Source organism: Notolabrus celidotus, chromosome 6, assembly GCF_009762535.1.
Source record: "Notolabrus celidotus isolate fNotCel1 chromosome 6, fNotCel1.pri, whole genome shotgun sequence".
Lineage (NCBI taxonomy): Eukaryota > Metazoa > Chordata > Actinopteri > Labriformes > Labridae > Notolabrus > Notolabrus celidotus.
Window position 1 is genome coordinate 14,670,919 of NC_048277.1, and position 14,406 is coordinate 14,685,324.

General features: G+C 39.7%; 2 protein-coding genes across 2 annotated transcripts in view; one reads left to right on the forward strand and one right to left on the reverse strand.

Annotated features, from left to right (window-relative positions):
- Window positions 1-14,406, forward strand: part of b4galnt4a (beta-1,4-N-acetyl-galactosaminyl transferase 4a) — a 209,213-nt gene that overhangs the window by 164,624 nt on the left and 30,183 nt on the right. The window contains 1 exon segment of the mRNA XM_034685728.1: window positions 3,705-3,783. Within this exon segment, the coding sequence (XP_034541619.1) occupies window positions 3,705-3,783 (79 nt within the window).
- Window positions 12,464-13,805, reverse strand: LOC117814416 (vicilin-like seed storage protein At2g18540). The gene is made up of 2 exons (XM_034685730.1): window positions 13,043-13,805; window positions 12,464-12,790 (listed from the first exon to the last, which is right to left on the reverse strand). The coding sequence occupies exon 1, from the start codon at window positions 13,661-13,663 to the stop codon at window positions 13,148-13,150; it is 516 nt and encodes a 171-aa protein (XP_034541621.1). The 5' UTR covers window positions 13,664-13,805; the 3' UTR covers window positions 12,464-12,790; window positions 13,043-13,147.

A 14,406-nucleotide genomic window follows, 5' to 3' on the forward strand; every position in this document is an offset into this window, starting at 1 on the left:
TTCTCAGAGCAGTAAGGGAGCTTGAAGAAAGAGATACTCAAATCTTGACGGATGCTTTTCGAGAGTTTTTTTTTCTTCTGTGTATCTGCACGCTTGATTTTTCTTGATTTTCAAGCATGTAGCCTCCATTGTCTGACGTTGTGCATCAGCCTTACTCAGTGTGGCGGCAGACTGCTCCCTCTCAGCTCTCTGACATTAGATTATCCCTCAGATGGAGTCAGATTATAGGCTAAAACAGACAATTTATTGGGCGGTCAGGAAATGTACGAATATATCCTGAAATCCATCAATAGTCACCTCCTCTTCCTCTTCAGGGAGCGGACGTCAATGAATTAAGATGGCCAAAAATAGCTTTTCTTTTTCAGGAAATGAGGAAAAATAGATGTGGCATGTCGAATAATTGGGAGTAAAGAGGCGACACACATGATGTCATGGTGGGTGGAAGTCGCAGCGGTTACACCTACTAAGTGTCAGAAAGCACATACTGAGAGGCAGTGGCGGTGTTTAGACTCATCTGACACTGTTTTTCCTTACAGCCAATTGTGGGAAAACACAGACGACTCCTAAAATGGGGAGGAGCTGCTGTGAGACTGACAAGTCAAATAGTTTGACAAAAAGTTGAAGCTAATTTCTCATGGTCGCCAAAAGCTAATGTGTATGGGATCATTGCAGTTGTGAGAAATAACTGTGATCCAGGCGCTGAAAAGTGGATTTGTGGTTTCTATTTTGTGTCAGAAATGTTGGAGTTTTTGGTGAAATCATACCTTAAAGCTCCTGTGAAGAGTTTTTATCTGGTTATGAAACAGACTGAAGTTAATACTGATACCTCTCAGTTATGAAAGCAAATAAGACCATCAGGAAAAAGACGGACTACCTCAGTATGGGTATTTTGAATGCCTGAAATCAGCTGCCACATGGTACGTGTCCAATGAAGCAATGAGCAACATGCTGCTTGAACAGTCTTTCTTTTTTTTTTCACAAAATAATCTATGAGTAATACATTTTAGTGTTGGACAGCAGGACCAGAGTTTATGATCAAACCTATCTACCTATCAATTAAATACCTAGCATCTTTTATTCTAGACTGACTGTAGAACTTTTTGGTGCATTCATTTACCTTGTCTGATAATTAGCCTTACATTTTATAAACTGATAGTGGGATGTATAGACAGTGTTAACTTTCTAAGACAAGCTTATTTTCCCTTCTACGCATACTCTGTAAATCAAGTATACTCTTTTTCCATATAGCTTAAAAGTTTCAAAAAATAAATTGAGTTGTTGTCCTTGTCACTTTAATTTCACCAACAAATCCTGCCTTGAGGTAAGACCAGGGGTCAAAGCTATTCCATCAAAGTAAGTCTTCAGGCTTTGCTTTGAAATCAGTTACATAAACTTGTCAAGAAAGCCGATCCCTAGTCACACCTTGATGTCCACAGACTACTGTGTCTTTTGTAAATTGAAGGGATCCCTGTTGAGTTCGATTGCCCTTAATGATTTTGTTGTCTTCCTAATGAAGGCAGCCATGTTGAAGGATGTTTTGCCGCTCAGTCCAACTGAGGTGTATGTTCTGGTGGAAAAGTGACGTCAGCACATACACTCTTAAAGATTTGATTCCTTAAAAGAAGCCTCTTTTGAAGTTCTTTGTAGCGATACATGCTTCATTTTTTGTGGAGGATTAAATTCTGTCTTCAGTTCTTTGTTTAAATGATCCAGATACTTAATTTCCTCACATCTCCTTTATGTTAAACTTTCATGTGATCCAATCTAACCTAATGGCTCATTTGATGGTGTTTTGTCTGAGGTGAACGCCAAGTAAGATTATTTGTCTCTTATTTATTAACTATGGCCTGTGATTGCTTCATGCCTTTAAGGCATGAATAAGGGCACACAGGGTGCCAGGAGCTTAAAGTACCACTTAAGTTCCCTGAGTGCCGTTTCAGCAGCTTTACAGGTGGATAGGGAGATGTTCCCTATTCATGAGAGAGTGACCTTAGCACACTGTCACTGCTCTCCTGCTCCTGCCATGATTTATTGGTCACAGAACGCTGGGCAGCCTGATGATGCTGGTGCTGGCGTTTGTGCACGGGGAAACACATGACAGCCCTCCCCTCAGCCTTTGTCCTTCATTTTTAACTCGGTCGACCACGGCAGGAGCAAAAACTCAGAATATACATACACTGTGAAACAACACTGTAACTGTTGTTTAACAGTCATCACAAACATGATGAAGTGTAGAAATAAACTGCACTTTTCATTACCTGAGAGAGATTAATGGAGCAAATATAATCAGCACTTTTCCTAGCACTATAGTTTCTTAAATGTGTCACTTTTCTGCTTATGTCTTGTAGTTTTGTACTGAAGATTGAACACAACAATAGAAGTAAAGATTCCCTCTTTTGCCTTCAAATACACATCTTCATTTTTTCAGGTTTATAGAAGAAATTATTTTGAACTCATTTTTATATCAGTATTCTTTTTAGATCTATCTCGTATTTTTTGCCCCATGTGTAATTAATGGTTGTCTGTACCTTGCTTTCTTCATTTATGTATTTTATCTACAAGCTGCTCCAAACAGATTGCACCTAGAGGCATTAATAAAGTTATTTGAATTGAACAGAATTTGGATTGAACAAAGTTTCTTGAACAGGGATAACATAATGCAATACAAATGTATTTTTCTAGTCTCTTTTTTATGTTATCTGCTCTTTTCTGAAGCTATTTTTTATTCAAAACACAGATTTGTTCACTTTTGTTTGTCTTTTTCCAGTTGACAAAAAGAGAAATAGAGGGAGAGAGAGGAGGCACAGGAAAGTGAAAAAGAGCAAGCTATCAAGCCATGCAGCTTAGTGAATCAGGGCACATGAATATGGAAAAGGCAAACGACTCCAAAGTTCAAAGTGACAAATGTTTTACAAATTACCAGGCTGCAGCAAACATCGTTAGGATGGTCTTTAATGAAGGAATTAGGTTGCTTTAAAGACAGAGCTATTTTTTCTTCGTATAAGAATCCAAAGGCCTGTGCGTCAACAAACTCTACATGTGTGCGCGCCAGAAACATGATTATATTCACTGCACGACAAAGTGCTAAGTGTCTGTGTGTGTTTGTGTGTGTGATTTCAGCAACTTGTGTGTGTTTTGAGAGCTAATGATGTGTGCAGCAGCGCTTGGTTGTCTCTCATTCAGCAACAGATGCTGGCCTATTATGCGAGATGTGTTTTTTGATAAGAATAAAGCATTGTCGCTCGATTTGTGTGTGTGTACTTGTGTGTCATCAGCGCCGGGAATAAACATGCAGCCCTTTACTCAGCCTAACCAGGAGTCCCAGAGAAATACTGGAGCCTGTATGAGTGTAAAATGTTGATTTATGTGGAGCATCGATTTTCTTCCAACGGCCTCTGAAGGAGTGTTTTACTCAGGACCTGAGGCTGATAATACTCTGGCACACCGCCGTCTCTGCTGCCATCTTTGCCTGCAGCTCAGACTTCTATTCTGGGTTGATTAACCAGTTTATGCTCTGGTCCAACTGGCTTATGTTTTATGATTATTCTGGGTGTTGAAGGTCAAACTGTTTACCTTACTTCACCGCAGCCTCATTAAATCCGGTGTTACATTTAGTTTCATGCAACATAAATTTCCTCTCAGCTGTGTTTCTGCATTTCTTAATATCTAACAGTGATTCTCTCTTTCTGTTCATCTTTCTTCAGCCTGATGTCGTCCAGACAGTATTACTTTGAGATTCTCCACAAGCAGGACGACAAGGGCTCGGATCATGTGGAAGTTGGGGTAAGTTGACCATCTCTGTATAGAAATAGTAATAATTGAAATAGTGCCATTTTTGGGGACAGGTGTGGCAAAAATACTTGCTAAAAACTAACAAACAAACAAACAAACAGAAAAGTACTGTCTGATGATAAAACACTGGCAAAGTGAAGAAAAGCTCTTATTCATTTGATCTAGCCTTGCAAAAACCACTGTAGTCCAGCCATACAAGCTTCCCAGAATTCCATGCAATGTTCTACTTTTGTTGTACTAGTTGGACCATTTGTGTCATAACAAAAAACTAAAGTAAAGACTTTTTCTTTTACTTATACAAAAAGTACCTTGTATGTAAGACAACATAGGATAATGTATAGTGAGCAAGTGGTTGTGCGAATTAGAATCCTGACTGAGTCAGCAGAATGTGGAGGGGTTCTCTTCCCACCCTGATACACTATATTGCCTATGACACTGCTCCCAGCTAAAGACAAGTTGACACATAAGGGAGATTGTGAAGTTAGTGAAGGGTGAGATAAGACCTCAACGCAATTTGCCAGGGTCACGTCTTCAACAGGCAGACGACTAAATGTGCCAGACACGTCACATCCCGGCCTCCAAATAAGCATGTATTTTATATGATTGTGTAATATGGTTGTTCATGGTGTCCCTCTTGAGGACGGGGTTTTGACCAATCAGAGTAAAGCATTTAGCACAACCAGGTCATGACAAGTATTATGATTCTGCAATGCAAAAGCCCACATTTACTTCCTTTCTGTCCCTGTGGGTTTACTGTACTTCCACATAGTTTCATATCTGGTTTAAACATAGGAACTTACCTCCTATATTCTCATCTCTTGCCCCTGTCATTTCATTTTCCTGATTACATTGCTGACTGTTAGAATATGAAAACGCTCCTACCTGTCATCAGAAAGCTTTTACCTCTTGCAGGACAATTTGCATTTCTCTTTCACATGCGCCCGCTGTTTAACTCTGTCAGAGCGATGGTGAGAAAAAGAGGGAGGTGTGTGAAGAAGAAAGATCTGCTCTCCCTCTTTTGCTGTACATAACTTTGCATTTTTCTCCCTTTTCCATGGATTCATCTGACACTTTCTTTCCCTTTCAAAGGGTTTAAATCTCTCAGCTATTCTTCTATCCTCTTTCGACTCTTCTATCTGTCATCACTTTCCTCCTCAACGCTTCTTCTTTTGAGTTTTTCTTCTCTCTTTGTGCTGTACTTTCTCTTCCTCTCTAACTTTCTGCTTTCTCTCTGTCTCTCCTCTGCACCATTCCTCTCTCAGTCGCTGTGTTCTGCACCCCAGGCAGAGCTCAGAGACGAGTGGAGCTTAATTTTGAGATGGAGTTTCAAACGAGAGCCCACACGCCTTGTGTGAGCCTGTACTTTGAGTGGGAGGGTGGATGATAAAAAGAGATCACTGGTGTGTGTTTGGAATGAGTCTCTTAACAAGCCCCGGGTTATCGTCATCGTGGTGACCATCATCATCAGCAGAAATGCAACACTGGAGTTTCTCTCTTCTTTCACTAAACTTCAGTGTCATTTTTGCACCCTGAAGGTTAATGATTTTTTTAACTTCTCCCTCAGTCAATCTTTATTCCTTGCAAACTTTATCTGAGTGCCTCTGGCTACTCTCTTCCACCTATATTTCTGTCTCCCTGTTAGTTCTTGTTAGTTTCTTCTTGAGTTTTTAATAAACTGAACTGTCTCGTCATATTTTTGTTCCCTTTCTTGCAGTTTTGAAAAACTATTTGTCACTTCACCGCTCTTTAACCTTGGGCCATTGAGTCTTGGGTTGCTTTTTTCTAAGTTTCTCCAGTGTCTCAAGCTTTCATAGTTTTAAGTACAGCTCACTTCAGATAAGGTGCAATTGGCACAAATGTGTTGTTTCACAGAAATGTCCTGTTCATAGCAAGTATACCAATACTGATGCTGAGGGAAGTTTTTGGTCGTTTGTGTGGGTGTGTTGTGAACTTTTTGCTGCTGGTGTGCAGATGTGACTAATAAATTACAGCCCATGAAGGGCACATTGACAAAACAACCACCTTTGCTTTTCTTTGGAAAGCTTCAAACAAACTGAGTAAGTGATGTAGAATGTAATAAACAGGGATATGTTCTCATGTCCTTGTATGTGGTGTCTCCTGCTGGTTAATCTGGTGCCAGCATAGACACTGGGGTCCTTGAACTCAATGTGATGAACCTTTGCAGTTGTACGGCTTTGCCGTCTGCATCATTTTGATGAGGAAAATTCTCCACAGAGATATCATGAAAAGAAGCTCGAGCACATGCACATGAAACCACCTAATGTAATGTGCACTGCAACATTGCTTTCACATCTTGTTTTTCAGAACTGAGGCTAAATCACTCTTCCTAAAAGAGAGTTTAAAATCATGTCTTATAAAACTAATGTTATTTGGTCAATCAATAAGATCAAGCCTGGTCTATTTGTTATTGTGGCCACTTAGGGGTAGACAATAACCGTAAAACACAGCATTGATATTTTATGACGTAGTATTAATCCCTTGTATAAGTCAGTTAGTTTAGGGGTGCAGTGTTAACTTGGACACTTATACCTGCAACAAGTATGCTGGGCACAAATTATCTCTGCCTCTATGCTCCTTTCTCATTTTCATTTTCTTCTTTTTCTCTGTGTATGGCTGCGAAAAAGCCACAACCAGCTACTTAATGACTTTAATTAGATATTAGATGTTTACCATATATTTTGCCACTATAACTGTAAATGGCTCTGTGTCATCTCAAAACTCTGATTTATCCTTCTTTATACATTAGACAGCATATTTGATGAGACTTTCCGTAGTTTTAATCAACTCTTAATCATCAAAGATGAAGATGCATTCAGAGTGCTGTGAAGTTGATTTCTGTCCAGCTTGTTTGTCACCAGCAGTACAGCTCTTTTCTTTTTGAGCACACATTCCCAAAGAGAGATTATTTTCCTTAGTTTCTTTACTGGGAGTAAAGAACATTCATCTGTATAACTTATGTTTTCTGTTTGCATTACACTTTTTCCTTATTCTGGTAGATCCGCAGGGACAGCACAGTCTAGGCTAAATTATTCAGCTAAGGTATGTTACCAGTAAAAGTGAAATGTTGCAGAGAACACTTGGTGCAACCTTGACAACAGTTTCTGATCGACAGAATGAATGATTTTAAAGAGAAAATGTTGACAGTAACAGTGATGACTAAAATACACTGACTTTGTATTGACTAAAACCAGACTAAAATGTTATGAGTTTTTGTCAACTCAAACTATAAAGGGCATTAAAGACTCTAATGTAACTTATGCTAACAGGCATTTGCTTTAAAGACTAAGACTAAGACTACATTTAAAATAGCTGCCAAAATGAACAGTGTTCAAAAACAATAATATCACTCTTTAGTCGCCATGTCTTCCATTAGTTTCACTAGCTAGTCTTTAAATTTCATGGTTTGTAGTTTGGTGCTTGGCAGCTTATGTATAGTCTGAGCTTTACCACTAAAACCTTTAGCCTGCTGTGGCTGTTAAAGGGTTGATTAGAGTTTGGAAAGGGAGCCAAAACAATAAAGTTCAAAGCTATTAAACTGTAAGCAATTGGCGGTGAGTTTTTCGATCAACAGACCTTTATTTAATGTGTAACTCTGAACTATGTTGAAAAGTTGACAGATTGTTTAAACATGACTTTCTGGATCATATACAGTCTGATTTCTGCTTCCCTCAGCCACATGCAGACAAGAATGAACACCTTTACGTTGTTTTGGAGCAGGGCAATTGTTTGTTGTTGATGTTTGTTGAGCATCACATAGACAATTCCAGTTTGAAATTGGGATAAACATGGAACTTGGGGGTAAAGGACTAAAATCTGGAATATTAGACTGTATCTGGGTATTGTATTCAAACTTATATGTATTTCACAGTGCACCCCCCCCCGGGCACTGAGAGACATATAAGTTTGAACTGTCTTCCAGACAATTTCCATAGCGTTCAGTCCACAACGTGCAGCCTTTGGGTAGCTGTGTAGCTTCACACTGTAAGGAACTTCACCATATTGGCAGCCTTGTCACAGTGAATCCTGGCATGCTTTTCTCAGTGAAGCAGCCGCTTGTAACACACAATGATGTGCAGGCCTTTTTAATCCCATCAGTGCAGTGGGTGACAGTGGCAGCTGCTCTAAGGGGTCATGATAGTGCACGTCTGTGACAAAGCTTTTACTAGTACAGCTCAATTTGTACTCATATCAGAACATAGTACAATACTTCTCACTGCCGTTGATACTGGTGTCAAGGATGCAGCTCACTTTTGCAATGAAACAAAAGCATCAAAAGTGAGCCTTGTACCCCAAATTGTGCGTTACACCTAGTAAACTTCTTACTCAGTTCTGCATGCAATTCATCCCCCTACCCAAACTAATGATACTGTTCTTTTAAGAGCTGCACAAAGACCAAAAGAACACAACTCCCAAAGAGAAGAAGATGAGACGGAATAAGGAGGACAAACAAAATGGGGCAGAGTACAGAGAAGAATATATAAATGATGTGCACTGGAGGCTTTTCTATGAAATATTTCTCTCCCTTGTGCCATTTCCTATTCAAATCATGAACTTGGTAGCAGACTTTGCCAGCCATCCAGAAAACTGCTCAGGTTATTATGTCAGTCGGTGAATCAAGGTCATGTGGGAACCCTCCTCTGTCACTCTCTCTCTGCTCCACCACCTCCCCCCCACTTCACCACTCATGAGGCCATCAAAGTTGGTTTGCACAAGTTAAAACAGTTCAATGAAGCGTACAAAAGTCATGCCGCAAATCAAGATTGTGTGCAGTCGGCGTTGTGTGTATGTATGTCTACGCTCCACTGTCACTGAAAGGCCCCTGTGTTTGATTTAACCGTGGAATACATTTCACACCTCAACAAAAATAGCAGATTTACCGTGACTGGCCCACAACAGCGTAAGCCCAGGGCTCCCATAAATCCGCAGAAACATAGCACTACACTCATTTGTTAAAGAGCAGATAGTGTGGATTCACAGCTCTGTTCCTTTCGGTTCTGTGCTGAGCTTTGATTGCATGGCCAAAGGTGGGCTGTTCCTCCTGGGAATGTATTTGTTTACCACTGCTTCTTATAAGGAAACATGAGGGAAAGGGTAACAGATAGTACACAAATCTGGAAGTTACCTTTTGGCAAGAAAATAAGAAAAGGAAGCCTTGTTCTTTGTGTGTTGACTCCTTTCTTTTCCACACTGTGAAGGAATTAGAAAGAATAGCTGCAGGAAGGCTGAGAAAAACTGAAATAGAAACAGGAAGTGACAAGTTGGGAATACACATGCTTTCCCAAGGCGATAGAAACAACCATTTGTGTGCATGAGCAGCAGGCCAATGAATAAGGAGATTGTTAGGATGAGTCGGCGAGTAACTAGAGTCACGCTCTGACTGAACCTTTCCATTACAGAGCCCTACCTCAGTGTTTTTCTTCAATTAACTTCAAATAAACCCCCTTTAGAGTGATGACTGTTATTTTAAAAGGATTACATGGCATGAAAGACGATTTAGCATGCAGCAGTGTCATTAAGTTTCTTAAATGTCATCTGGATCTTTGTTGGTAAAACACAGGACCTTTCCACATAGCCTAATGGAAAACATCTCCTGCTCATGCTGTGACAGAATGAGGAAAAGTGTCAGCCATTAAACGGTGTGATTGAGTTGTAGAGGGAGTGAGTGAAAGAGGAGAAGAAAGTCACGCCTTAATTAGTTAATTAGTAATGGCAACTTTATGGAGAGTCCAGAGGTGTGGGATTTCAATGCAGGACTTTAATGACCCAGTTTTATCACTCCTGCCAGGCTGGACCTCAAACTGCCTCACCAATTAATACACACACCTGCATGTGCACACACACACACACACACACACACACACACACACACACACACACACACACACACACACACACACACACACTGCTCAAACCCCCCACACTCATGGGTGTATTCACAAAGGTAGAACCGTACACAAATGAGCACCTAGGCCCCTCAACATCTGCCTCACACCTCCCCTCCTCCGTATAAATCAGCAGTGGTCTCAGGGACCTGGAGCCATCTGTTAAACTATATGGCCTGTGTCGTTTTACTTTGGCAATAATTCAGTTTTCTCTCAGTTTCTTTACCACTTCAACGCCTTTTAGGGTTGGCTGTAGTTCAACCGCCCTCAGACATATGGAGTCTGGGCTGCAGAAACAGTGAAATGCACACACCAAAGACTGTCACATCTACAACTCCACCCCTCAGAGACTGTTAACACACAGCCTACTGGTGTAAAATACAATGCATTATGTCACACTGTGCTAAACATGCACACGCACATCTGTCCCTTTAAAGCTGTGAAATATATAAACTATTGTTCTACAGCTCTAAAGCATTCTGGTCATCTTAATTCAGCATATTTGCATAGTTGTCTCCTGTAGTTTCACTCCAGGTTTTTTTACCTCTATTTTTTTCAATTAATTTATTCTACTTGTCGTCATATTGTGATTCAATTTCTGGATTACACAGGAGAAATGCCTTCGCCGACCTTTATGTTTTTCATTATGACAAAATTAATGAATGTTATTGATTGTGCTTTGCTGATCTTAAACTGCTATACACACCACAAGATTAAATCATAGTGACAAATCACTTTTAGGGAATATTAAATGAGGGTCATTATATTCAGATCTATTGTGTACTAATGATGGGTAAGTGATACAACAAGTCTTCATTTCACTTTCTGCATTTTGTTTTATCTGCCAGTTCTTCCTTCATTTCTGCAAACACAGCAGTGTTTATTTTAATCTGGATTAAGTGTTTAAATCATTTATATTTTTCTAATATCATAGCGCTCTGAGTTTAAAAGATATAATGATCTGCTGACATCAGACTGTCCATTTCTGTGATTGCTCATATGTTGCTTACACTTCCACGTTCATGGTAATGTGCTCATGGTTACTCTGGGTCATGTCCATAACCAGCTGCATGTGCCCACTTAGCGTGTTCACTTTTTTTCAAGTGAAGCTGGATCTGGAAAAAGATATTTGGTACGTTGAACTCGCTCTGTAGTGTAGGCATCTGGTCTGACCAGGTTATGTTCAGAGTTTTGACTTTTGATAGCTTTACCTGCTGAAGGCAGCCATGTAACACGATGTGTTGCTACTAGGTCCTACTGAGGGGTGGGTCATGGGAAAGTGACATCAGTGCACACCCTCTGTAATAATTTCACCTTGATATAGTGACAAAAAGTTCATCCTGATTCAGATTTTATTTCAATTTTATCATCTCATTCATTACTTATAATTTTCACACTCATCACAGAATCCCAGATTTAGATTTTCTTAGTTATGAGTTTGGTGCCTCTTTTGGTGCTCAGGTATTTGTCTATGTTACTCCCACCAACTTATTTTAATATATCAGTTATGTATTTGTGTTAAACATTACACAGTTCACTCTAGTCTTTTGGGGCTTTCATTCCAAGAGTTTATGTGTATGAGTCTGAGGATACAGGAACAAATAGCTCCTTAAAGGCAGAAGCTATTTGTCTATCGTGTTCTTTGTCCTCCTATTGTCAAGGGGCACTCTCAGTGCCAGTTAGTATGGCTGTATTGATTTCAATATTATTATCCAGTCTTTTCTTTCTTAAGAAGACAACAACGAGATAATAGACTTGGACATTTCCTCTGATATTTCACAAGTTCAATTACTCGATATGATTTCTCATTAATAAAACCAGTAGGAAAACATATTTGACTCTAGAGTGATCAAAGCTGTTTTTAGCGATAGTGATTACATGTATCTCCCCTTATTTTGTTTTTATGCAGATGTGATGAGACACTTCGCAGAGCACCATCCCACACCTGACATACCAGTTTAACATTAGAAAGGAAGCTACATAGTATCCTGTCACACACACTCATTATGTTCTCATCATGTTTGTTTTCATATGCTCACACTGTCTTTTATTCTTCCTCACTAAGTCTCTCTCTAGGCCGTGGAATCTTCCAATGACCTATTATCTATGGTGGAGTATGAAACATGGAAACTGTGATAGATTTTAATAGCCTTAAGCATGTAGCAGTTTCTCAGTGTGTTGATTTTCTGTTTCTGTATTTAAAGTTGAAAATTATTTACAAATGAGATTTGCATTTTCCCCTGGTTTCTAGTTGGTTTTTTTAAAATGTTGTATAGTTCATGTATTTGCAGCCCGTTTGCTGCATGAGAAATGCTGAGCTATCCTTCTGTGTAATCCTGGGTATAAAGCAGAGATGTGCAGTAGCCTACATTACAGTCTCTGTAATGAAGCTCTTTAAGTGAACCATCTCACAGTTACTTAAATTCAACTTTTATTTTCTTGCTGACTTTGTTTTAATGATTCAATTAATCCCAAAGTTACCAAACAGCTAGAGCTTAGATCATACTTCTTACAGTAGACTTACATTACACTTGTTTACACTGCAGACTCTTTTACCGGTGGCATCTAGGCTGCAGTTATGAGAAAGTTAGTTTAGCTTAGCTTAGCATAGCATAGAGGCGAGAAACAAGAAACAACTCTGACCTTCTTATCTGGTGACTAAAGATCACCAGACAAACTCAAAAGTTTGTGAAATAGTTTCACTTTAATACATGTAAACACATTTTAACCATCTTTTTATGTAAGACCGTAATCAGTACACTTGAATGTTTTCACTGCACCACAGTTTTATTGTGCTTAACAAGAGACAACATAGAAACAAAGTAAAGAAGAACATTAAAATACAGATTTAAGGATGCTGTTTCTGTTTGCAGCAAATCCTCCAGTGTAGGAGTCATTTTGCCGGAAAGCATGGCTGGCTCTGCTCGCCTTGAAGGCAGTCCATCGAGCATACTGCTCCTCAGCCTTCTGCTTCCTCTTCTCATCCTTTTTCTCTTTATGGTCCTGGTATCTGCCCATCCAGTACTGGACCTTCAGTATGTCTGGCAGCCACTGCTTGGGCTCTTTGGGTTTAGGTGATTGCTTGTCTGTTTTTTCTGAAGTCAAAAGAAGATCAAAGTTCACATTTTACTCACAGGACAAAATAAGAGTTTATTACTGATTTAAAAAGTTAAATATTTAGTGGCATGCTATATAATACAGATGTAAATTGAAATCAAAATCATATAAACAAAATTAAATTAATTAAAATAAAACTGACTTAACTTCAAAAATTATTTCAGAATTAATACATCTTAGTATAACTTAAGTGCAGTAATTAAAATCTTTGATTAAACAATGATAAAAACCTTCAGACTGCGGGGCCTTCTTTGCAGCAATGGTGGAGTTGACTGGGTCGGGCTTCTCTCTGACAGGCTTGCTGTCTGTCTTTGGCTCTCCAACCCAGTTATTCATCAGGGTTTCTTTTTACCCTGATGTTTGGGAGCCTTCAGGTCATAGGTCAGGCGATCATGGCTGGCTCTGTCTCTCACTCTCTGTGGGCGGTAAAGCTCAGCCTCCTCCTGACTCTCCTGCTGCTCCTCTTTCAGAGCACAGGTTGTGTACCTGGGCCTTTTGCCTGGCTCCTCCTCCACCTGCATCACTTTTTTCCAGCAAAGCTTCTCTTGTTCTGCTTTCTGCAGGGCCTTCAGTTCACTGGCCTTTCTCTCCTCCTCCTCTCTCTGTTTGGCCTCCTGTATCTTTATCTCTTCCAGATACTTCTCTCTCTGTCTTCTCACCCTTTCTTCCTGTTCTTCTCTTTCCATCTTGAGCTGGTTCATGGCACGCTCTCTGCGCTCCATCTCCACAGCTCTCAGCTCCTCATACATCCTTCTCCTGACCTCCTTCTTCCTCTCCTCTGGAGTCAGTTTCATGAAGCTCTTAACAAGCTCCATTTGAGCGATGAGGGAACTGTTTTGGTTTGCAAACATGGTTGCTGGTTGTTCTGAGTTAGTACCAGTTGGTAAACTGTACTTGTTTCAGTCGGTTTAGATAATTTCTGTCTCTGGCTCACTGAGATGCAATCTCTTCAAAAGGTTTGTGTGAAATGATCCTCACAAACTGAGGACTAGTGTAACCTTTGATGGAACTCCATTCATGCATCACAACTACCACTGTTAACTCGGAACATCACAACTATGATCAGTATTCTATGGAAAAACATGTTTTTTTATGAACTTTCGGCCACATGTTTTTAGCCCTGTTAGCAGCATGGCTCTGTGGGTGAAAATATTAGTCCATCATTGTTGAATCACTTTGGTCTATGAAATATCCCACCTGCTGTTGAAAAGATAAACATGAACCTTTGTTCACATATTCAAGTCCTGTAATAGTTGAAGCCTTACTATGCAGACCTCTATAATATGCAGCCTGTGGGTCAAAAGTAGCCCTCTACACCCTCAATCTAATCATTTAATTGTTTATAAGAATGCTTTAACATCAAAAAAGACAGAAATGTATGTGTAAATAATCTCCAATAATATACATAACATCTGTTGTTGCTGACTCAGCCATACAGCTAACCTCTGCTGGTTTTGAATAATGTTACCACCCATGCTATGGACCAATCAAGTGAGTGCCAAAACTGAAACTAACTGAAACTAACTACTCATCAGACTGTTTAAAGTCATATAATTGTTGTCCCATTAGGTGTTGACTTCAAGTTCATTATGTA

What these genes read in the sequence shown, in the direction of transcription:
- LOC117814416 (XM_034685730.1), bottom strand. Translation starts at nt 13,663, where the DNA reads ATGTTTGCAAACCAAAACAGTTCCCTCATCGCTCAAATGGAGCTTGTT.